The 22,411-nt window shown below is 51.8% G+C and overlaps 7 protein-coding genes across 7 annotated transcripts; 3 read left to right on the top strand and 4 right to left on the bottom strand.

Annotated features, from left to right (window-relative positions):
- Positions 1–377: 377 nt before the first annotated feature.
- On the top strand, positions 378–3,058 carry SMAC4_04837 (uncharacterized protein; the record flags this gene model as incomplete). The annotated part of the gene is made up of 4 exons (XM_003347483.2): positions 378–1,179; positions 1,388–1,595; positions 1,653–1,862; positions 1,915–3,058. Exons 1-4 carry the CDS (start codon positions 699–701, stop codon positions 3,056–3,058), a joined length of 2,043 nt encoding a protein of 680 aa, XP_003347531.2. The 5' UTR covers positions 378–698.
- Positions 3,059–4,041: 983 nt separating this feature from the next.
- On the bottom strand, positions 4,042–6,457 carry SMAC4_04836 (uncharacterized protein; the record flags this gene model as incomplete). Its single annotated transcript, XM_003347482.2, has 6 exons — positions 4,042–4,321; positions 4,397–4,662; positions 4,918–5,374; positions 5,472–5,604; positions 5,690–5,803; positions 6,046–6,457. The coding sequence occupies 6 exons, from the start codon at positions 6,455–6,457 to the stop codon at positions 4,042–4,044; spliced, it is 1,662 nt and encodes a 553-aa protein (XP_003347530.2).
- A 1,149-nt stretch (positions 6,458–7,606) lies between these two features.
- On the bottom strand, positions 7,607–8,116 carry SMAC4_04835 (uncharacterized protein; the record flags this gene model as incomplete). Its single annotated transcript, XM_003347481.2, has 2 exons — positions 7,774–8,116; positions 7,607–7,714 (listed from the first exon to the last, which is right to left on the bottom strand). Exons 1-2 carry the CDS (start codon positions 8,041–8,043, stop codon positions 7,607–7,609), a joined length of 378 nt encoding a protein of 125 aa, XP_003347529.1. The 5' UTR covers positions 8,044–8,116.
- A 254-nt stretch (positions 8,117–8,370) lies between these two features.
- Positions 8,371–10,038, top strand: SMAC4_04834 (uncharacterized protein; the record flags this gene model as incomplete). The annotated part of the gene is made up of 1 exon (XM_003347480.2): positions 8,371–10,038. Exon 1 carries the CDS (start codon positions 8,602–8,604, stop codon positions 10,036–10,038), a length of 1,437 nt encoding a protein of 478 aa, XP_003347528.1. The 5' UTR covers positions 8,371–8,601.
- Positions 10,039–11,196: 1,158 nt separating this feature from the next.
- Positions 11,197–13,155, top strand: SMAC4_04833 (uncharacterized protein). Its single transcript, XM_003347479.2, has 3 exons — positions 11,197–11,796; positions 11,943–12,323; positions 12,419–13,155. Exons 1-3 carry the CDS (start codon positions 11,539–11,541, stop codon positions 12,818–12,820), a joined length of 1,041 nt encoding a protein of 346 aa, XP_003347527.1. The 5' UTR covers positions 11,197–11,538; the 3' UTR covers positions 12,821–13,155.
- Positions 13,156–13,761: 606 nt separating this feature from the next.
- SMAC4_04832 (uncharacterized protein) lies at positions 13,762–18,109 on the bottom strand (the record flags this gene model as incomplete). The annotated part of the gene is made up of 6 exons (XM_003347478.1): positions 13,762–17,050; positions 17,233–17,411; positions 17,478–17,520; positions 17,588–17,616; positions 17,665–17,740; positions 17,907–18,109. The coding sequence occupies 6 exons, from the start codon at positions 18,107–18,109 to the stop codon at positions 13,762–13,764; spliced, it is 3,819 nt and encodes a 1,272-aa protein (XP_003347526.1).
- A 1,627-nt stretch (positions 18,110–19,736) lies between these two features.
- SMAC4_04831 (uncharacterized protein) lies at positions 19,737–21,674 on the bottom strand. The gene is made up of 4 exons (XM_003347477.2): positions 21,447–21,674; positions 20,092–21,394; positions 19,884–20,029; positions 19,737–19,818 (listed from the first exon to the last, which is right to left on the bottom strand). The coding sequence occupies exons 1-3, from the start codon at positions 21,472–21,474 to the stop codon at positions 19,924–19,926; spliced, it is 1,437 nt and encodes a 478-aa protein (XP_003347525.1). The 5' UTR covers positions 21,475–21,674; the 3' UTR covers positions 19,737–19,818; positions 19,884–19,923.
- Between the last annotated feature and the right edge of the window lie 737 nt (positions 21,675–22,411).

Below are 22,411 nucleotides of genomic sequence, written 5' to 3'. Positions count from 1 at the left end.
GCATGGTCGGCGGGACCTTCAGGGGTGTTGGTGGGTTGTTGCAGGGGAAGTGGTTCCCCAGACTTCAGTGGCCGAACGATGTACCTCTTGATCGAGGAAAGTTTATGTTCAAGATGTCCTCTTGGACCCCCCTTGCCATGTTCCTGGTTTTCTGTATCTTTCCCCCTTGTTTTCTACTTTCATTTGCGCCGCAATCCGCCGAATGATGATTCAAGGGGAGACGGTGGAAAGGTACCTCGCCGTTCCTTCCTTCGATCCAATGTCACCAATGAGATACGGGCTCGTTCACCGATCACCCGCATGATGTTCGCCCATGTTGCATCCAAATAGAAAAGGAACGATAAGCACTTCCTGTTCTGGCCGAGGCCTGAGCTGAGCTTTTTTGATGGCTGCCTTTTTTCTTTTCTCACTCATATCTTTTCTATGTACATGATCTTTTGAACTTCGGAACCTCTTCTTGTTCCCGTACATGGAATTCTCAGCATCATCATTCTTGACACACATTGTCACGCAACCTCACCCTCACCACAATCTTCGACCTCACCCGAACGATAGGACCGTCAGCCGAGAGATACATCTGTGATAGGACGCGATGATATTGGGCGCGTAATGAGAGGATGAAGTCACAACACCCGAATAAACGATTGTCAAGCAACAGCAGTAGCAACAAGAGCATCCGCCAACGATAACACCAATTTATGACCGGGAGGAATACCAGCAAGATGAAACCCAAAAAGAGAGACACCGTGCCCACCGACATAGAAATGGCCGCTTACGGCAGCAAAGGCGGCGACTCCTTCGCACAAGGAAGTTCTTGGAGTATCCGGGAACCCTTTGGCGTCGGCCACGTTCCGGCATGGGCACGGGGTCGACATCGTCAAGACCCTCCGTTGCGAAGATTCATCGACTCCTTCAAACGAGATCCGGGCCGGCGAGTATCAACTCATGGGATTTATGGACACGGTCATCCTGATCAATATCGATACAGAGACGGCACGCGTGCTTCTGACCAGGCAGCCGACTCGTCTGATCCGTCTTCAGAGACCCCGAGAGGACAACAGAATCATGGAAGTCACTACTTTGATTTACACGCCGCCAACGTCAGAACGGCAAACACTGGTCTTGCCCGAGAACTAAAGGGGAGACACTTGCAGATGATTGCCATTGGTGGCTCAGTTGGTATGTCTTTGTCTTGTTAATGTCAGCATTGGCGTTTCTTCACATGCCCGTCTTTCAATGGACAAGCCACTCCCGCTTCCACATGTTGTTCCCTATATGTGGATCTTGGCTACCCTACAGAAGGCTCCGCTCGTCAGGGGGCTTTGTTTACATGGAGACACCCAAACTCTTTCGGTTCATTCCGAGCTTAACTGACCATACCTATCAGGTACCGGTCTGTTCGTGGCCTCCGGCAAGTGTCTCTTCCTAGGAGGACCAGCCGCCCTCATCATCGCATATGGCTTCGTCGGTATCATGCTCTGGTGTACCATCCAAGCTCTGGGTGAGCTAGCCGTTGCTTTTCCCGTTGCCGGTTCTTTCTCGTCATACTCAACAAGATTCCTTGATCCAGCATGGGGCTTTGCCATGGGGTGGAAGTAAGACAGACACTCTCTCAAACTTTGATCATATCGAACACTGACTAACATAACCAGTTACGCCCTCCAATGGTTAACAGTCCTACCACTCGAACTCGTAGCAGCATCCATAACCATCGGCTACTGGAACGATAAACTTAACAAAGCTATCTTCATCACCATCTTCCTAATAATAGTCATCATCATCAACCTCTTCGGCATCAAAGGCTACGGTGAAGCCGAATTTGTGTTTTCGCTCATCAAGATCACCGCCGTCATCGGCTTCATGTATGCATCCCCTTTTCACTTACCTTCATCATCCAGTCACTAACGGCAGCAGCATCCTCGCAGCAGTAATCAACATAGGCGGCTTCCCCGACGACGCTCACGGGGGCAGCACAGGCTACATAGGCGGACGCTACTGGACCAACCCCGGCGCCTTCCACAACGGTTTCAAAGGCCTCTGCTCCGTCTTTGTGTCCGCAGCCTTCGCCTTCACTGGCACCGAACTCGTCGGTCTAGCAGCTGCCGAGACCGCCAACCCACGCAAATCCCTCCCAACAGCCATTAAACAAGTCTTTTGGCGCATCACCGTCTTCTACGTCGTTTCTCTTACTTTAATCGGCCTCATCGTCCCTTACAACCACCCCTACCTGTTGGGAAACACCCCCTCCGACGGGTCTCCAGACAGAAAGAAGGAATCGTATTCCGTCTCCGACGCCTCGCACTCCCCTTTCGTCATAGCCATCGAGTCCGCCTACATCGATATACTCCCCGGCATAATGAACGCCGTCATCTTGGTAGCCGTGCTATCAGTAGGAAACTCCGCCGTCTTTGGGTCATCACGCACACTAGCAGCTTTAGCAGACCAGCGTCAAGCTCCTCAGATATTAGCTTACGTCGACCGCAAAGGTCGCCCCCTTTTCGCGATCCTCTTCGCTGCCCTCGTCGGCCTCATCGGCTACTTAGCAGACCTCAAATTCCAAGCCGACGTGCTCAACTGGCTCCTTGCCGTCTCCGGCCTCTCCTCAATCTTCACATGGGGCTCAATCTGCCTCTGCCACATCCGCTTCCGGCGCGCGTGGGCCCGTCGCGGCCGCTCTCTCAGCCAGTTATCATTCACAGCCCAAGCCGGCGTCACAGGGTCTTACATCGGCCTAGGTCTCAACATATTCGTGTTAATAGCGCAATTCTGGACCGCCGCTTTTCCCATAGTCACTTTTACTGATAACCAAGACTCGGACCACGCGTCGGCGTCAAAGGTGGTGCAGACGTTTTTCTTGCAGTATTTGTGTGTGCCGATTGTGGGGGCGTTTTATTTGGTGCATAAGCTTTGGTTCAGGACGAGGGTGGTGAGAAGTGAGGAGATGGATTTGGATACGGGGCGGAGGAGGGATGTTAATCTGCCGGTGCTGTTGATGCAAGAGAGGGAGGAGGTGGAGGGGTGGCCGGGGTGGAAGAGGGTTTATAGGTTTTTTTGTTAGTTCTGCGGGGGACTTGTTTGGCAGAAAGGTTCCATGGATTGATTGGGTATAGATGGTTCGGGTTTCTTTGGAACACCCCAATGCTGGCGGGTATATTGTGGGGGTTTTTGTTGGATCTTTGGGAAGAATCTTTTGCCCAGGATATTTGGGAATACGTTATGGATATGGGTATGAAGCGAGGCGTTCAGAGTTTAGTACCGGGCTAGGAGCGAGTTCTTGATGGACTTTTCTTCAGTGTGTGAGTGTTTTTTTTTTTTCGATTTGCAATGATACCACAGGCTTTGTTATTATACAAGCGATACATTATGGTCATACATTCTTCTTCATTCTTGAGAATGTTCGAACGATGCAACAGACAAGAACTCCCGAGCACGACGCCTCGTAAGACCGCCTCTATGGTGAGATATCAAGCTCTGCCTAGGTATCTGGAAGTAGGGCATGGAATCAATCGGGCACTGACCTTCCCGTCACTGAGACTGGTACACCATCATTTCAGTTGTGTCCGAGTTTCTTATTCCATCTCACACAGGCAGATACGCCTCGGGAATTTCTCTTGGATACGTCATTTGAGGAAGCAGCGATGAAGGTTGTGTTCGTAAACTTCAGTCCGGCAGAAAATGGCAAAGAGCACTCAATCCACCGCCCCTGCAAGATGGAGCACTGCACTACCATAGCCAGGAAACTAGCTAGGTAACCTTGCTCATCGTAATAATCATCACGTTTCACAATGTCTCGTCAGTTTCTTACGCCATCCTCGCCTTGTCTTCTTGTCTTCATGCCTTCTCTCGATTAGGGAGTATGGAGAAAGCAGAAGTTCATCTTACTTGTTTACCACGGGGAGTCTAGTCTTTTGAAAGGGAAGAAGATTTCATCACCAGGTGTCATAATACAAGTAAGTTGATAAACTCATTTCTTATTCCAGCATCTATCGTTCACCATCTATCATCCACCATCATCTACCATATATTATCATCTATCATTAATCAATCTCTATACCTCTCCCTCACCCCTTCCTCTCCTTCCCCATCCACCCCCAACCCTTCTTCCTCTCCCACCATCGTCTCCCTCACTACCTCCCTTCCAAACCCCCCAAACCCAACAACCCCAACAATAACCCCAAACATCAACCCCGACACGGCAAACGGGAGTCCCATCCACGCCATCCCATCCCCATTTTTATCTCCCTCCCCAAGTCTAAGTCCAGCCCCAAATAACCCCGCAGCCACGGGCCTGCCCACACTAGCAGCCCCATAAGTACAAACGCTAATAACCGTATACAGTGTTGCTCTATGTCTCGCATCCACCAGATTCGTTATCAAGCTCCTTAGTGGCACTGACAAAGCGGCGCCAGCTGAATAGAGGACCTCCCCGGAAGCCAAGAAACTAAAGTGGGGGATGGGGACGGCGATGAGGAAACAGCCCAGAGTCAAGAAAGTGGCGAAGACTTGGGCTAGGAGGGTGTCTTTGCGAGGTTCGGACATGCGGAGGGAGGGTAGGGAGGGGAAGTAAGGAGAGGAGGGGGAGAGGAGAACGGATAAAAAGGGGAGGAGGATAATCAAGGTGAGGAGGTTGGTTAGAGCGCCTAGGGAGGGGAGGAGGGAGGCCTGTTTTTGCCATAAGATGTTAGTTTTTTTTAGTAATGAGCCATTGAGGGTTAATGAGGAAAGAGGAAGAGGAAATGTGTAGAGGAAAAAAAGAAGGTGACTGTATGTTCCCTTGGGAAGGATGGATGGAAGAAAGCGGGGGAGGATTGAGGGACGTGGCATGTGGGGAGGCAAAGCGGGTGAGGTTGAAGGGGTGAGAATGAGGAAGTGAGGGGAGACACTGGAGAGATGATAACCAAAAAGACAGTAACGTACTTTCCCAAAAGACCACCCCAACCGCTTACTTGCGTATTGGATCATGAGGAGCATTTCTGCTTGCTCGCCCATCATGTACAGCCAGAAGCAGATCAACAATAATACGATCTTCGGGTTCTGAAGCATCCAGGTGCCCGCCTCTTTCGCCTTTTCGAGGTAATGCTCCACATGTTCCTTGACTGTCTGCGGTTTCTTGGTCGAGTCGGTGGTGGAACTGTCTGTGTTATCTGCTCCGGTCAAAGGCTCAGACTGAGAGGGGGAAGAAGGATCGGAAGCAGCAGCCACCGGCAAAGTCTCCTTCACAAAAACCGCCGCCACAACAAACCCAAGCACCTCAACCAAGTACCCAATCCACATGGCAAGCCAGACGTCAATGGAAATGAGGTACCCGCCGACGGGGACGAAGATGAGACGCGAGATGATGGTGGACGCTAAAAGGTAGCCGAAGGCTGTTGATCTGGTTTTTTTTTCATGTCAATATTTTTCCAAGTTATTATTCCCTGTTATATGTCTCGGGTAACAACGAGACAAGGAGAAGGAAAAGAAAAACATACCGCTTCTCAGCAGGACAAACGTCCGCCACCAGGACATATGCAATACTAGCAAAACTGGTGCTTCCCGCCCCGATGGCTTGGAAAAGGCCGCCGAACCAGACCGCCCGCACGGGGAAGATGTCGGAGAACCGATCTGTTTTTTTGCGTCAGTCAGTCAGTTGCAATGGCATCTTGACAACGAGTATGTAGGAAGGTGGCTGGGAGCTAAAGAAACTTACAGACGAGTCGAGCCCATGCTTCGTTTAGCAAGAGGCCGAAGAGGGCGAGGAGAAGGACTTTTTTGCGGCCGATGCGATCGGTTAGAACACCCCAGGGGATGGCGAGGGCGACGGCTATGGGGGGAGGGGGCTGTTAGTTGTGCATTCTGAAGTGTCAGGTTGTCCAATGGATCACCCAGGGTTTTTTTTCCAGCGTTTTTATCCAACTCTTATCTCACCGGTCTCCTGTTTTCTCCCACCCTTTATTTTACCTCCCGACTCTTTTCTTCCTATCTTTATTCCTCCCCGTCGTTCTTCCTCCCTTCCGCCTCCTTTCCCTCTCATCAAACACTCAACAATAAGAGATTAAAACTCACCAGGTAATATCTCAAAAACGTCCTTCCAAGCACTAACCTCGGCAACCTCGCTCTGCACAGGTCCAATCTTGCACCTGTCGTCTTCAAAGCTTAGTCCTCCTCCTCCTCCTCCTCCTCCTGATCCTCCCAGTCCTCCCGGTCCCAACCCGTCGGTAACCCCTTTCTCATAATAATTCCTACAAATGATACCCTGCAAAATGGCCAACGAAGGAGCGGCGCTGATGTGCATTCCCATATTGAAGAGGAGGGCGAGGGAGGCTACTGTTAGGAGGGTTGGCCATAGTTGTTGGGAGGTTGGTTTGGGGGTGAAAGGGGGTTTTGGAGGGGGGTGAGGACCTTTGCGAAGGAAGGGGGTTTGTTCTGTTGGGTAGTCGGTTTCGTTTGAGGGGTCGTGGCCGTCTGATGGGTCCATGGTGGTGGTGATATGAATGGTGTTGTTGTGTGGTGTTGGGGTGTCGCAGTGATGAGAGGGAGTTAAGAATGGGAAGGAGAGGTGGTGATGATGCTGATGAATGGGAAGATAAGGGTTAAGACGACACTGGTTAGATGGGGACCAGGAAAGGGGAAAGAAGGGCGTGCTCCTGATGATATAAAAGCCTGAGAACCTGAGAACCTAGGATCAAATCAAGACAATGTGGCTCGACAATAGTTATAAGCTTAAACCTTACATGAACCAGAGTAAACAAATGATAAGGGGACTTCACATCATAGGGCTGGATGAGTTGGTGTCGTAAAGAGTGAGAGTACGTAATTCCAGGCCGGGACGCGCAAAGGACGCGCAACTCCTATTAGGGTTTGCGGTGCGCTGGCACGCTATAAGACTCAGTAGCGGTTTGTTGATAGCGGCCACCGGAACCCGGGACCCGACGGGTGATATTGAGGTTGTAATGTAATGTCTGGGTTCCGTTCCGTCTTGGTTGTTGGGTCTTGACACGCCGTGGCTCTTTGCTTCGAGAAAGATGACAAGAGAAACTGACCAGTGCGCGACACACAGCTGATGGGGAATGCGAAGCTTCGAACGGACTCTTGTGAATAGCCAACATCGAGTCTCTTTGGGAAAACTAGAAGCTTACATGAGAGGGTTGTATGGAAGGATTTGAAGTATGCGAAGTACGTTTTAGCCCTGGAAACGCGGAACGTTCGTTGTAAGCGCTAGAACAGATGCGGTAGGTCGATAACTTTTATACCAACTTGATTCCAGCAGCCGGCCGCGCGTTTATGTCCTTTAACGTGTACGCCGAGACCGAAACCAACCGCACAGAACTTTCATGCCCGACATTGTCGTTGATTGAGTCGATATATGTTGGGCTGCCCTTTTGTCTAATCCATCTGTCCATCCGTGCCCTGTCCCCAAATCCCTTCCCGGCCCGGCCTAAGCATGCTAATTCTCTTGTCGGTGACAAGAATGTCGTCCTCGTCCTCGTCGTCGCTGGAAGCAAGTGGTATAGTCTGTTGCGTATGGTTCAAGTACAGAGATAAATCGATGGTGTGTTTATGTGGTTCCCGTTCGCGTAACTCGGCTTCATGTCTATTACTCCTTCTCTACCCGGGTATATCGTCCTTAAGCCGCAGGAGCAGCAACATAAGCGTTGATGGCCTTGACAGCATCACCATCGTGAGCCTTAAGCAACTCGGTAGCCTTGGCCTTGGTAAGTTCGAGCTCTTCGACCTGTTTTAATGTCCATCAGTAGCTGTCTCACGTTGATCTCCAAACCCAGAGACACTCACAAGAAGAGCAACATCAGCCGCATCAACCTTGACCTTCTTCACCTCGGCTTGCTTGCTACCAGCAGTGCTAAGGGAGTTGAAGGCGTTCTTGACGGCATCCTGGTCGACCTTGGCCGAGGACTCGTCTTCGCGGTTGTTGGAGTCGAGGCTGGACAGGGCAGCCTGAGCCTTGCGGTCCTCGGCGGACTTGGCCGTGGATTGGACCTCTTCTTCGACGTCACCGCCAGTGGCGCCCTCGACGACGGCAGGTGGTTGTTTATCTTCGGCCATTATGAACTTGGGTTGTGTGTGTGCGGGTTGTTGGAGTTGTTGTTGGAGTTAGAGCTGTGCTGGCTGCTGCAGTGTCGCCGGCGCAAGACGTTGCGACATCAAATGTGGGGGTGGGGCAGCCTGTAGCTTGTACCGCAGCGCTTGTAGCGGGCAGGCAGCACAACGTCACTTCAAGGGTCTTCGAATCTCTATTACCTATGATTGGTCAATTGACTTTCAGAACGACTGCCATTTACGGGTTTGACACTTTGAACAAACACCGTGTGGTTCACTTGCGACTGACTCACCCCCAACCAACAAGGAAGCCGAAAAGATATTTGAATAGGACGCCTCTTCTATGAAGTCATGACTGCTACCAACCATACACCACCATCCTTTACCACTTACTTTACTGAGAAGAGACCACCATCACAGGTGTCGTTGATTCAGCCTTTTGGAGATTGACCCACCTGTCAACTCTTAGTCACTGTTACTAGCCCCAAGGCTAAGACTTCACAAGTACCACTTTGACTTTTGAAATTTCCACCCACTTACACCATCTTCACACAATCCGTCATCATGAGCGACCAAACAACACCAAACGTCCCCGAATGGACGCCCGACTCGTGGAGGTCGAAGCCCATCAAGCAATGTCCCGACTACCCAGACAAGGCGGCCCTTGAAAAGTCGGTCAACGAGCTCCAGAAGCTCCCGCCCATCGTCCTCCCCAATGAGATCGTCCGTCTCCGCGAACACCTCCGCGATGTCGCCCAAGGCAAGGCCTTCCTCCTCCAGGGCGGCGACTGCGCCGAGCTCTTCAGCTACTGCCAGCAAGACGTGATCGAGTCCAAGATCAAGCTTCTCCTACAGATGTCGCTTGTCCTTCTCTGGGGCGCCGACAAGCCCGTCGTGCGGATCGGTCGCATGGCCGGCCAGTACGCAAAGCCTCGTTCTTCCCCCGTCGAGACCATCAACGGCAAGGAAGTGCCCTCCTTCCGTGGCGACATCCTCAACGGCTTCCACCCCGACGAGCGCGAGCTGGACCCCAACCGTCTTGTGCGCGCCTACCAGTACTCGTCCGCCACTCTCAACTACATCCGCGGCGCCATCGGTTCCGGCATCGCCGACCTCCACGGTCCCCTCGACTGGGGCCTTGGCCACGTTCGCGACCCGGCCCTCAAAGCCAAGTACCAAGAAACCGTCGACCGCATCCAGGAAATGCTGCGCTTCATGCACACCATCGGCGCCGACCAGAACGAGAAGCTCTCCACCGTCGAACTCTTTACCTCGCACGAGGGTCTGCTCCTAGAGTACGAACAACCGCTCACCCGCCTGCTCAACCACCCCTCGGTTCGCGCCTACCCTCCCGACTCCACCACTCCCCCCAGGAAAGAATACTACAACACCTCGGCGCACTTCCTCTGGATCGGCGACCGCACGCGCCAGATCGACCACGCGCACGTTGAATACTTCCGCGGCATCGCCAACCCTATCGGTGTGAAGATCGGCCCTTCCACCCCGACCTCGGACCTCCTGCCTCTCCTCCGCACCCTAAACCCCAACCGCGAACCAGGCAAGATCACGCTCATCACGCGCTACGGCGCCGACAAGGTCGCCTCTTTGCTACCGGCACACATCCGCACCGTCGAGGACTCCGAGTACGCTCGCACCGTAGTCTGGCAGTGCGATCCCATGCACGGCAACACACAATCCGTTACCGGCGGAATTAAGACGCGCAAGTTCAGCAATATCTTCTCCGAGCTCCAACAAACTTTGCGCATTCACAAGGAACAGGGGTCGTACCTGGGCGGTATGCACTTGGAACTTACGGGCGATGCGGTCACGGAGTGTCTTGGTGGTGGCGCCGGATTGGATGAGGATGATTTGAGTACTAACTATACCAGCTTCTGCGACCCGCGGTTGAACGAGAAGCAGGCGCTTGAGCTGGCGTTCCTGGTGGCGGATCATTATAGGCAGGAGAGGATGGAGAAGAGGAAAGCGGCGGCGGCGGTTTAGAAGGCTGCTTTTGTGGAGGAGCCGGGGGGTGAGGATTGGGTTGAGGCTATGGCTGCTGCGAACTAGAGGGCTGCGCTGGAGAGGGCTGAGGCTGATCTTGCCGCTTTGAGGAACTATACGAATGGGTCTGCTGCTATTGCTGCGTCTGCTACTGCCAGCGATGGGGATGGTGATGATGATGGTTATGGGGATGATGATGATGAGATGCCTGACTGGGATTCGAATGCTCCTCCTACCTTGACTCGTGAAGACTGGGATCGAATGTTCGAAATAGACGACCCGCCACGGAGGTTTTTGCGGACACTCAGGGAATGTTACTATAATCGCGATGCGGTGAAGTTTTTGTGGTAAACCGAAAAAAGGGGTTTCTGAAGGGCGGAGGTTGTGATGGAAAAGCGAAGGGAGAACCAAAAGGATATTGATTGAGTGTCACGCTCAGGACAAAAAAAGTGACAGGATTCAGATAGCAGTGCCCAGAAGAAACCCTGCCACTTTTTTTTGTCCTGAGCGTGAGTGTATTTGGATCACGGAGGAAGGGGATGAAAAAAGGGGATACCAAAGTATTGTTCACGAGCAGTCTTTCAGGACGAGGAGAGACCAGTGGTGGTACTCTTCTGGTATTGATACCTTTAAACATCAAAAGCACAAAAACGTCTTTCACCATGATCGAACATCGTGAGATTCATCTTCAACTGACATTTTTTGGCCCAATTTGGCGGTAGCTGTCTCTTCTCTTCCTCTACCTATCAAGCTCCTTGGTTGTTAAATATTCCGAAAAGGAACAATTTAGCGGCCTGAATTACAAAAGTACCGCCCAAATACTTTATTTACCTGCCCAAAGTGACGTATCGCTGCCTGGCTCCACAACAGCTTGGGTCGGTTGGTCACTGCACCGACTGTTTCAGGTCATGCAAGAAGCTCACCGTCGTCCCATTCATTCAGCTTGGGAGTAGTCTTTACCCCGCTGTCTTGTATCATTGGTGCTCCTGCTCCTGAGCTTCATCCAACCACCAAACTCTTCTCTCTGTCTCTCGACCATTGAGCTTCCGTCTTGTATCCTGCGCCTCAGGTCTTAGTAAATTGCCCCTCTTTCTTTTTCCGTCCCAAACACTTCCAGGGACCTTGAACAGCTTCCCCTCTTTCTTCAATCTTCCGTCCCATCAAAGGACAACTTGGACCAAGCTGACTTGACTTGTTAGACATCGACCTGGAAGAACTTCTCATCAACGTCCAACAGTACAGCTTCGGCTTGTCTTTACTTGCGCTCAGCGATCCGTTTGCATACCTCGATACGACCTCGTTACGTTACCCCTCTTCCATCTTACTCCCGCTTCTGTTTGGTTCCAACTCCGTTCCAACATCTACCTACCTATCGTCGACCTCCCATCACCAAATCACAACCACAACCACATCCGCTTTCGCAACCCTCTCAACAACCCAACCCAACCGACAACCTACACAATAATCAACACACCCCAAAAGCCAAGTACAAACCACAAAATGGTCGACCGAGCCCGCAAGCCCTCCGCCCTAGCCACCACCCCGGGTCTCCCCCCTCAGCCGCAAGTCGCTTTCTCCTCCGACAACTCCTCCGTGACCGCCACCTTGCCTACCGGCGAAAGTGTCTCGGTCTTGCTCTACGGAGCTACCGTCGTCAGCTGGAAGGACAAGAATGGCGATGAGAAGTTGTGGTTGAGTGAGGCGGCCAAGTTGGATGGGAGTAAGCCTGTTAGGGGAGGGATTCCGTTGGTTTTTCCTGTAGGTCATCCACATAACACTGCCGCTCGTGATTCGGAGGGCTGGGCAGTTATGACAGCTATACCAGCTACACCAGCCATGAACGCGATATCAGCACGAACAGGGAAAAAATAAAGGAAATGTGACTGACAAGCTATTGTAAACAGGTCTTCGGCACAGCCCCCGACCACGCCCAAACCAAGTCCCTCCCGCAGCACGGCTTCGCCCGCTCTTCCCGCTGGGAATTCCTCGGCAAGTCCACCTCGGAATCCACTCCCACTCCGACAACCCCCGCCTTCGCCGCGACGGCCACCAGCGCCGCCGGAGCCGTGGCTGCTGCCGCCGCCGACATGTCTGTCAAGCTGGATTTCGGACTGAGCTCGTCGAGCTTGAGCGAGGATGCTAGACAGAAGTGGCCATATGCGTTTAATGCGATTTACAGCGTCACGCTTAACACGGATAGCTTGACGACGAACTTGGTCGTGACGAATGATGATGAGAGGAGTTGGGAGTGTCAGGTTTTGATGCATACTTATTTGAGGGTTGATGTACGTCTCTTGCCTTTCTCTTTCCCCTTCCTTTCCTCTTCTCTTAATTTCCCCTGTTCTTGGTCACTCCCGTTAACCTTGATATGATAATAAAGGACATCACCACAACCTCCATCACCGGCCTCTCCTCCGCCTCCTACATCGACAAAACCACCTCTCCCATCTCCACCAACACCCAAACCTCCCCCGTGCTAACCATCTCCTCCGAAACCGACCGCGTCTACACCCCCGCCGGCGACTCGCCCGCCTCCGTGCCCATCACCGTCCTGTCGAACGACAAGCCCAAGTTTACTGTCCTCCGCGATAACTTGTCCAATGTCGTCGTCTGGAACCCCTGGATTGAAAAGGCGAAGGGTATGGCGGACTTTGAGCCAAAGGAGGGGTATAAGAATATGTTGTGCGTGGAACCGGGTGCCGTGGGTACGTGGCAGGTTTTGGAACCGGGAGATGCGCTTGAGGGTGCGCAGACTATTGTTTTGGGTGGGAAGACGGAGTGACTTGTTGAGGGTGGAAAGGGAATGGGGGTGCAGAGGGAGGTTGTGGAGAAGGCGAGGCTTTGATTCTGATTCTAGAAGGACTTCGCGGGGGAGAGAGTGAGGGGGAGGAGAAAGAGATGCTGCGATACGAAAGCGTGGGTGAAGAATTGAGGGTGGCGGCATCTGGATGAGTGTTAATCGGTCACAGGAAACGGAGGATGTGCATGAATGATGATGAGTGATGACGATGAATAGCAAGAGATGATATAGCCAGCTTTGAATGCGTGGAAGAGGCAAATTTTACCAGATAGACAGACAGACAGACAAATGACAATGAGGATAGTAGCCTGACCAAAAAAGCTTACGGACTGGAATTGGGGTGTGGTGGGTGATGAGTGATGATGACGGCCAGGAATGGCTTCGGTTTTACCTACCAGGTCAGTACAACCACCAGTTTCTCCATGTTCATTTCCGCTCTTCTTCAGGAAAGTGGTTATTCAGCTGTATGGAAGAAAGTAGAAAGCATTGATATGAACCTAGTAACTCCCCCTCATGCTATGCTATGCTATGCTATGCTATGCTATGCTATGCTGTAATGATATCAAAATATCCGAAGTATCTCAATATTTCCAGATTAATTCCAACTCCTGCCCATGCCTCGATGTTTAATCCATGTGTGATTCGGCCTGTAAATATAATAGGCGATGTCTACCACCTTCTTGGCCTCATATTGCCCGCATTCTGAAGAGTTGAGTCGTCAAGCGTTCTGTGTCCCGCCATTGACTCTCAGGAGACTCTTCTTCCCTTTTTCCCTTCTTCCCTTCTTCCCTTCTTCCCTTCTTCCCTTCTTCCTACCTTCCTACCTTCCTACCTTCCATCCACCCATCCATAATTCCTCATTCCATTCCATTTCTGCATTTCCCTTCTGTCTGCAATCATCCTTCTAGGGAAAGACTAGCTCATCAACCAGACCCAGAACCAACAACCCCCGCCACCCCGCCCAATTTGCCCAGCAAAGCAATGATATTCTCACTGATAGCCGGCAATGAAGCATCAGGGAAGTTATCTTTGAGGATCGATTTGCAGACGGACATGCAGCCTGCGATATCATCCAACGGCACTGGCGAGTCGGAACCACCATCCTTGGACGATAACTGGAGCGACGGACGGCCTTGGTTGTGTTGGATGAATCTTTCGATTTCCGGGGTGTGGGGCCCGTCGAGGTAGACTATGGTGTTTTGGCTTTGGGATAATCCAGAATGATAGGTGGTTCCGCTGGAGGGTGTGAAAGTGGTAGACGCTGGGGTGGCGGCGGTCATGCTAGAGGGTGTGGAGCCTGAGGCCATCGTTGCTGGTGTTGTGATGGTGGTTGAGGGCGTCATGACTTGTTGCATGTAACTTGACATTCCGGTTTGGTGTTGTTGCTGATGCTCGGGCTGTTGCTGCTGTTGACCGTATCCATAGGCGTGGTGTTGCTGCCCTTGCTGTTGTCCATACCCATAATGTCCCTGGGGTTGCTGCTGTCCACCGTACTCCCGTCCACAATGCCCGTTTCCATATCCAGTATTTCCACTTCCACCCCCATTTGCATATCCTCCCCCCATCACCGTCTGTCGATAACCCTGCTCATTGCTCAAACTCCCCTTCCTCCCCTTATGATTAACAGCACTCAAAACCCCAAACCCCCAAACCACCAACCCCCCCAAATGCACCCCGGCCGCCCAAAACTCTCTGAGGTGTCCCCTAGGAAACTCCTTCGCCCACCTGAGTACCTGTCCAGCATGCCATAGCGCTTGTCTCGCTTCTGAGCTATCCGCCCACCGTTGCAAGACGGGATAGATACGCTTTGCTTGTTCCTCGCCTTCTTTTCCTGAGAAAAGTTGCAGGTCTTCGAGAGAGACGTGGATGTGCATGAGTAAAAGGTGGAGGAGGAGGAGTTCGGTTGGTGTTGTGTTTTGTGCTAGGTGCGAGGTTCCGCTAGGGGAGAGGTTTGGGCCGGTGGTGGGGGTTATGAGGGCTTGAAACTGATGTAAAGTAGTGCGGAGGTCGGTAAGTCTGGATATCAAAATTTGCTGGGTGGTGGTGCAAGGTTGGTCGGTGAACGACCCCGGCGCCGTAAAGTGACTCGAGCTCGAGCTCGGCTGGCCAAAAAGCGGCCTATGTATCGACGCAAGCTGTCGATATTCCCATATCAACGACCAGAAACTGTGCAAATAAATGCTGATAGCAAATTGCACGTCCACTCTCATCCAGTTTTTTTCCAGCAACTTGACATCCCGCAACAGATCGCCCAGACACGGGACCTGTTCCCCCTCGACTCCCTGACCTTCTCGGGAAGCAGCCGCTTCCGCTTCCAGCATCCTCGCTTTCCACTCCTCTTTTGTTCGCGCGAACCAACACCCTTTAGGTCCAGGCAGCGGCATCCTCATCTCCGCGTAGCTTATACTGGGGTTGCCGACGAGCTGGGTCATACTAACCTGCGCATCTCGCAAGTAAGCGTGGAAAGCAAGTCTTTTCCAGGATTCCATTTCCATCCACGCTTTCCATTTCTTTTCCAGTTCCCTGCCCTCGTCCCCCTCTTTCACCCTAATTTCCGGCAGATACGCACCACGAGTAAACTTCCCTCGACCACGCATCATAGCGACAGGCACAGTAAGGTGACATTCAGCAATCTCCATCTTGCGTCTGTTTCCTGACCATACTCCCAGGTCTTGGGTGAGGACCAGGGCTTGGACTAGTGACAAAGAGGAGACGTTGGAGTTATTTTCTTCGAAACGCGAGGGGATCGATACGCGCACGGCTTCTTGCAGGGCAAAACCGAATTTGCGGAGAGCGGGGACGGGGGCGAGGACTGCGCCGGCTGCGGCGACTATGGCGTGCCATTCGGCTGGTTGAGCGTTTAGGGACCAGAGTGGTGCACTGGAGTCTTTGCCATCTTTGTTCTTCTGGTTTGCGGAGTTGGAGTTAGAACCAGAATTGGAGCGGTCCTTTGAGCTGGAGCCTGACTGAGAGCTGGGACCGGAGAGGGAGGCAGAGGAGGCGGAACTGGGGGAGGGTGGTAGATGGCAGGGGATAAAGCTGGACACCGAGCAAAGATGCGAAGCCAAAAAGATGTGAATCCAATGGTTGATTGACCCCGACGAAGGAAACGACGAGGCAACTCTCGAAAACTGTGACGAGTTCGATTTGCAAATTGACAGGACTATCGAAAGAATCAAGTCGCGGCCGGAGGGGTGAAGGGTGTGTGTTATTTGCTGTCCTTGCTGTCCTTGGGTCCCCTGGGAGGTGGTTTGTTGCGTGAATTTTCTGCGGTGATTGTTGGCGGTTTGAACCTGGCCTTGCCGTTGTCTTGGACTGTTGTTGGCGTTGGACTTGTTTGTGGTGGTGTTGATGGGATCCTGAGAGCGAGAGGTAGTGCCAGTACCAGTCCCGATAGTAGGAGACGACGGACCAGAAGATGACGACAAAGGCAAATGTCCTTGCTCAGCATAAACGTTATCCGACCTCTTGGGCGACCACCTCCACGGGCTCTCAGTCCATATCTGAGCCAGTTTTGATCGCATGGCGGATATATCCACGGGATCTGCTGCGCTTTCAGACCCTTGACCTGTTCCTGTTTGACCTGTTTCTGCTGCTGCTGTTTTTCCTAATGTTCCTGCTGTTCCCGCTCCTGCTGTCATCGCTGTTGGACCTGCCCCTGAACTGAACCCTAGACCGGGACCGGGACCAGAACCGAGATACTCCAGATCAGAAGGAAGCGGAATAAACCCCTGACCATCAGCATGTAACCAGTAATCCAACAATCCAAAGTCCATGGCGTTCAGATCCAAGCTCGAGTCGTCGCAGAAGTCGAGAACCGCTAGGCCTTGGGCTTGGGAGAGGGATTGGTCATAAAGAACGTCGCGAAGGAAGTCAGAGAAGGGGAGTTTGGCTATGTCGTCTAGCATGCTACTGCTCGTGTTGTTTTGATTGGAGGGGTAGGTGGGCTGGACTTGAACTGGGGCTGGGACATGGAAGGATTGTGCCTGTTCTGGGTTGGTTGCGGTTGCAAGTTGAGTCTGATTCTGGTCCACCATCATCTTTTCCGAGGGAGTCGGGAGATGCGACTCATCGCTTTCGGTAGAGGTGAGTATAGGACTATGGTCTGTTGCTGTTGGTTCGGAAGTACGATGTGTTTGGAAGACGGCAGCATGTGAAGCAGCGTGTGAGTGCTCTGAGACCGAAGCCCGCGGGTAATAAGGAGTCTGCTGCCTAGAATCGTCATGATCATGATGATGATAACTCTCCGCGTGGTTATGAGCTGATAAATGAAGAAGATGCAAAGCTGCGTCTTCGGAAGGGGCAATTTCACAGGTTATTCCACGGTTTTTGCATCGTGTACATCTGATAGTTATTAGCAATCGTCATTCTGACTGGGAAGGCTGGATACTCACGGCTTCATCTCGTCACACTTCACCCTCGCTTTAGCACAAGCTTGACAAGCATGAGCCACGCGTCCAGCGCCGGGCGAGGAGTTCATGCGTCTCCTTTTATTGGTTCCGTTGCTGTCATCTTGGTGGTTGGTGCGGTGACGCTTGAGGAGATCAGCTCGGGCGAAAGCTTTGGAGCAGATCTGGACGATGTTCATGTCAGTATACGAATGGTCCGAAGAGTGGGTTGGCTGTATGAGCAAACATACATCGCAAGTGAAACGCTTCCCGAGAGTATGGGTCGCAATGTGTCTCTACGGTTTTCGGTTAGCTACATTGTTGTAATACTTGGAGCATAATGTCAAGGATGGAGACGTACCTGTAAGTGCTCTGGTCGGGAGTATCGTCCTGGTCATTGTTAGATACTGTAACTTAAAAAAGGTAGTAGCAACGTACGTAAACAATCAGCACACTGATAAAGTGACTGAGTACTGGAATGACTCCTCGACGGCTGCGGAGGTGGAGGAGGAGGCTGGTTATTGTGAACCGGTGACGGCAAAGGCTGTCTTGTTGCCGGTGTTGATGCCTGCCCTTGTTGATGATGGGTTTGCGAGGGAAGATGTGATGGCGGCGGAATGGGATGAGAATGAGAGTGAGAATAAGAATGAGGACCGGACATGGACATCGGAGCAAGAGACAGTCCGGAGCTGATTCCGGGCCGACTGCCGATGATGGGGCCGAGATGGTGGATCGGACTCGGACTCGGGCCCGGATGAGGTTGAGGTTGATGATGGCTGCTGTGGAGAATCGAGTCTATGCCGGCGGCTGCTTGGCCCGACGACCCCTGCCGGTATCGAGGAGGGTCCGGAGGATGAATGAGATTTCCGATGGGACTGGCCATTGTGATGCTTGGGGTGTCAATATGAATGAGTGGTGATGATGCCTCAGCCGAATAGGTTGGATGTGAAGGCAGACGATAAGCCAACACCACTAGACAGTAGACAGCTTGGCTGCGTCGATAGTACGGTGTCACAGGTATGTGTGTGTGTGGGAGCGTGTATCTCTACCGGTTGTTTGATACACTACCGGTACAAAATCGCTGGTTCAGGACAAACAATCAAGCAAGGAGATCCGGAAAAGTGGGAGGACGACGGGAGTCGGGAAGGTTTATTAACGGGTATGTGGTGTGTCGATGGAACGGGACTTGATATTGCCTGGTGTTTCGTCTACACGTGTAAAGTCGTATTGGTTGGTCGGGTGGTTGTCCAGGGGAAGGGAAGAAAGAGGAACGGTTGGTAGGTGAAGGTCCCATGTCTCTTTACATCCATCTTATTTGGACGTTTTCCCTACAGTTAGTTCCTCCCGTTGTCCGACATAGGTGATAGGGAACTAAAATGACGCTTGGCACGACCACGACGGGACCCGGACGGGAATACCTAGCGATTAGAGAGTTGGTGTAGTGTAGTAGTAGTGTACGGTAGTGGTGTACGGTAGTAGTGGTAGGAAGTAGTGTAGAGCACACCGAGCGAACCCCCGCATCTAGGTCATCCACTGACTGACGACCATCTCAGCGGATCAGTGGGCAACAGCAGCCCCCCTGATGGTTCCCTACGTACTAGTCAAACCCCTGTCCAGCTCGGATACCGTCCACTTACCTTACCTACGAGTGTAGGTACTAACACAGGACGTCGGGTCGGCTGGGTAGGATCACGACTCTTTAGTTTGTGATCATATCCACGAAGTAGGGAAGATCATCGCCGACCTGGTCGGACTTGATGATGATGATGGGAATTCGGAAAGTGTGTGTGTGTAAGAATATCAAAGGGGTTTCTTGGGACAAGATTCTAGAAGGGGGGAAAAAAAAGAAAAAAGAACATGAAGAAATTGGACTCCTTTTGTGCCTTTTGTGGTTCTGACCATGGTTCCGGGGTTTACCCTGATAGACATCAGGCCTTCTCGTTGGAACTGGACTGTCCGATGCTGTGCGAGCTGAAGAAAATCGGTTGTACCGACAATGTACATAGCAATGATCCCAATCTCATCGGATTTATCTCCTTTTCGCAATGCAATGAAGGGATCGAATTTGGGTACCTTAATCCCTGCAATCACCAGTTCCACTATTGATGATCACCATTTGAACTAAAAACGGAACTTTCCGTGCCATGTTCTGGGATTTGTATACCTCCGCGGGGAACGGAGGCCCTTACCTTGTATGAAGTTACCAAGGTCCTTCACGGATCGGTGACAAGTGGGTGGTGATGTGATGGAGGAGTGCCGTAGTCTCCGGTACCCGGACATGCGGTGTAGATTAGGACAAGCAACTTGTCAGCCCTGCCATCTCACCGCAGCGGAGCACACTCCGTTCAAAACGCATCATGTGCCCCCTGAAGACTGAAGAGCCGATATCGTTCCAAAAGGATCGACAACATGGATGGATGCATTGGGTTTACCAGAGGTAGCTCGGCTCGGATGATGGGTGGTCCGCATCATCATCAACAGCAGCAAAATCAGCACCAGCGTCGTCAACTCTTCTCTTGTCCGGCCGGGATTAAGACCAGGTGATATTTGATTAGCATTACAGTAGCAATAATATGTAGCCTAGCATGCGTTCTAGGTCCAGATTGTTAGTCTTGTTGTATAGACTTTGCATGTCGAGGGTTTGAAGGTGGACTGACTTGCAACAAAAGAAACGTTGTCGGTCCTCCGCCGCTCAGCTCAGTTCGAATCCTCTTCGTAGTCATCTGGCAACTCTTCGAACCGACCTTCCTGAACCGCCTTTGCAACAGGGTTCTCGACATTAACAATGCCCAATTTCCTCGCCCTATGACACGCTATTAGCATCCGGTTTTCCGACTTATCAAGAAAATGCAGTTAGTTACTCACCTCTCAAACAAGACAAACAGCCTCTCGGCCTCACGCTCCTTCTCCTCCATCGTCATCTCGGGCATATCCGGGAACGTCTCAGCATCCAAGAACTGGCCAGTAATGGGATTGACCGCCCTCCTGCTGCTCTGACCCTTCGAACTCTCGCCCTTCTCGTCATCGCCACCAACAAGACCCTCCGGAATAGAGATATTATTCTGGAAAAGGAAGCCGGACGCATAACCGTATCCGATGTTGTCGACAAACTTGTGGGCATCCTTGTCCGAGATGTTAAACAGCAGGTGGGAAACGGCCTTGGCAAACTCGGGAGCGATGGGGTTGGTCATGTTGACTAGCAGACTGGCGGGAAGGGTGTCGCCCTTGCCGAGAACCTTGGTGCGCTCCTCTTCCGAGGGGAGCAGGGCCTTGCGGATGGAGTCGCAAACGGGGGAGTCGGCTGGCGCATATTCGTAGATGGAGGAGATGAGGCAGACTAGAGGGGTGACGGTTGCGTCGAGCTCCTGGTCTTGGTAGGACTTGAGGCAAAGGTCGAGGAGCTTGATCAACTTTTCGGCGAGACTGGAGGGTGCGTCCTTGGGGTAGAGACACTTGCGTGTTTCCTCGTCGTCGAGCTTGAGATTCATGGGCGCATTGACCAAAGGACCAAGGGGAGCTTCAAGGGGTGGTGACCCTTTTGGCGGGATATCCAAGTTGAGAAGAAGGGACACGATGTGCGGCACGGCAGCTGTGAAAGAGTCGGTCTTGGAAGGGCATTTGCTGGTGACGTTGAATAGGAGACGGAGTGTCTCTCCCAGGGCCATGAGTTCCATAGGGTCCGCCTTGGTCTTGTTCTGGACATGCTCAGAGAATCTGGTGGCGTGTCGAGAGAGGTTCTTGACGATACTATCCGCAAGATGCTCCTCATCGATGAGTTTGGCGAGGTCGATGCTGGTGCCGTAAGTGCTGAAGAAGATTACTCGGGTAGCCAGGAACTCGTCATCCCAGTTGTCGTTCTTGAGCTTTTCACAGGCCTTGGACTCATAGCCTAGGTCGACGAATCCCTGTCGTGTTTCAGGTTTGAGCAGCATGGAGTTGCAGAGAACACGGAGGGCATTTCTTGAGGTGGTTTCTGAGGAAGACTCGAAGGCGTGCTTGGTGAGGGTCTCAATGCCTTCTTTGGTGAAGATGGGGTCCGCATTTCTAGGGTCACGACCATACACCTTGAGCTCCTCCAAGGCCTTGTCTCGTTCTTCTGATGAGAGGCTTTTGCTTTTGAGGTCCTCGGTCAATTTGTTGACGAGGGTAGTCACAGCTTGGAGCTTGGCTATTTGGGTGTTAGTTGATCCATGTCTCTAGTGGAAGAAGTGGTAACTGACCTGGTCCGGAGACTCCTATTGAGAACATTCTGATGTTGATGATTGGGTCGAAGATTCGGTGACCAGTCTTACTCGGATTTGGGCTGAGGCGACCTGGAATTAGCCTTTGGTAGATGTACTAGAATTATTAAGGTTAAGGCAGGAGTGGTGGTGATTGATAGGTAATGGAATGAAGGGAAGTGAGCTAGATGAACCGATGAAGACTTGGCCGGATGACAGAAGAATCGGGACGGTGAACACTGTAAGAACTGAAGCTTAATTACAGTGGCCCCACCTTCCAAGTTGGTGTTTGAAGCTCGATCCAAAGTTGAAGAGCTTCCATGAACGCTTGACCGAGCCATCATGTTCAGTGAAAACAGACATTTACGCTTCAGTGATTTCATCTCATAGTATGAAGTCTGTGGATTCTTCAAACGAAGTTTAATCTCCTTGGTAAATATCATCTTCTTGTCGAGAGAATGTCCAGCTATGATGATACGGTGCACAAACAATTAAATTGACCAAGCTCGTCAACTGTATGTCCAAAGCGGATCAAAAGCGGAGTGTTAGCAGCTGTTAGTTTGAACTGCTAATGTCTTATGGTTCTCCTCCCATCTTACATCTCCCACTAACACTCCTGATCAAACCTCTTAGTTCATGCATCTCCGGTACTGAAGAATGATGTCTCATAGTGAAATTGATACTCTGTTACTCCGACAACTCTGATGAAGCCTCGAACGGAAAAAGCGAGCTGTTGTCTTGGTGGTCAAGCAGAGCTCATGTCCTAAACGGAGGTGTCTGTAAAGCTAAAAGGTTTAATGGTGGGGAGCCCCTTAAAGTGGATTGGAGACCTGCGCGCGACCCCTGTAAATCAGTGGCAGCATGACGCGATGTGCAACCGTGTCAGTCGCGACCGCGTTAAATCCTTTTCAGTTATCAGCGATTGGCATCACGGCACAAATCGTCACCGCCCGCGCTGTAGCCTA

This window comes from Sordaria macrospora, chromosome 1 (assembly GCF_033870435.1).
Source record: "Sordaria macrospora chromosome 1, complete sequence".
Classification (NCBI taxonomy): Eukaryota; Fungi; Ascomycota; class Sordariomycetes; order Sordariales; family Sordariaceae; genus Sordaria; species Sordaria macrospora.
Note: the sequence above shows the minus strand (reverse complement) of the source record. Positions and strands in the feature narration are given on the sequence as shown.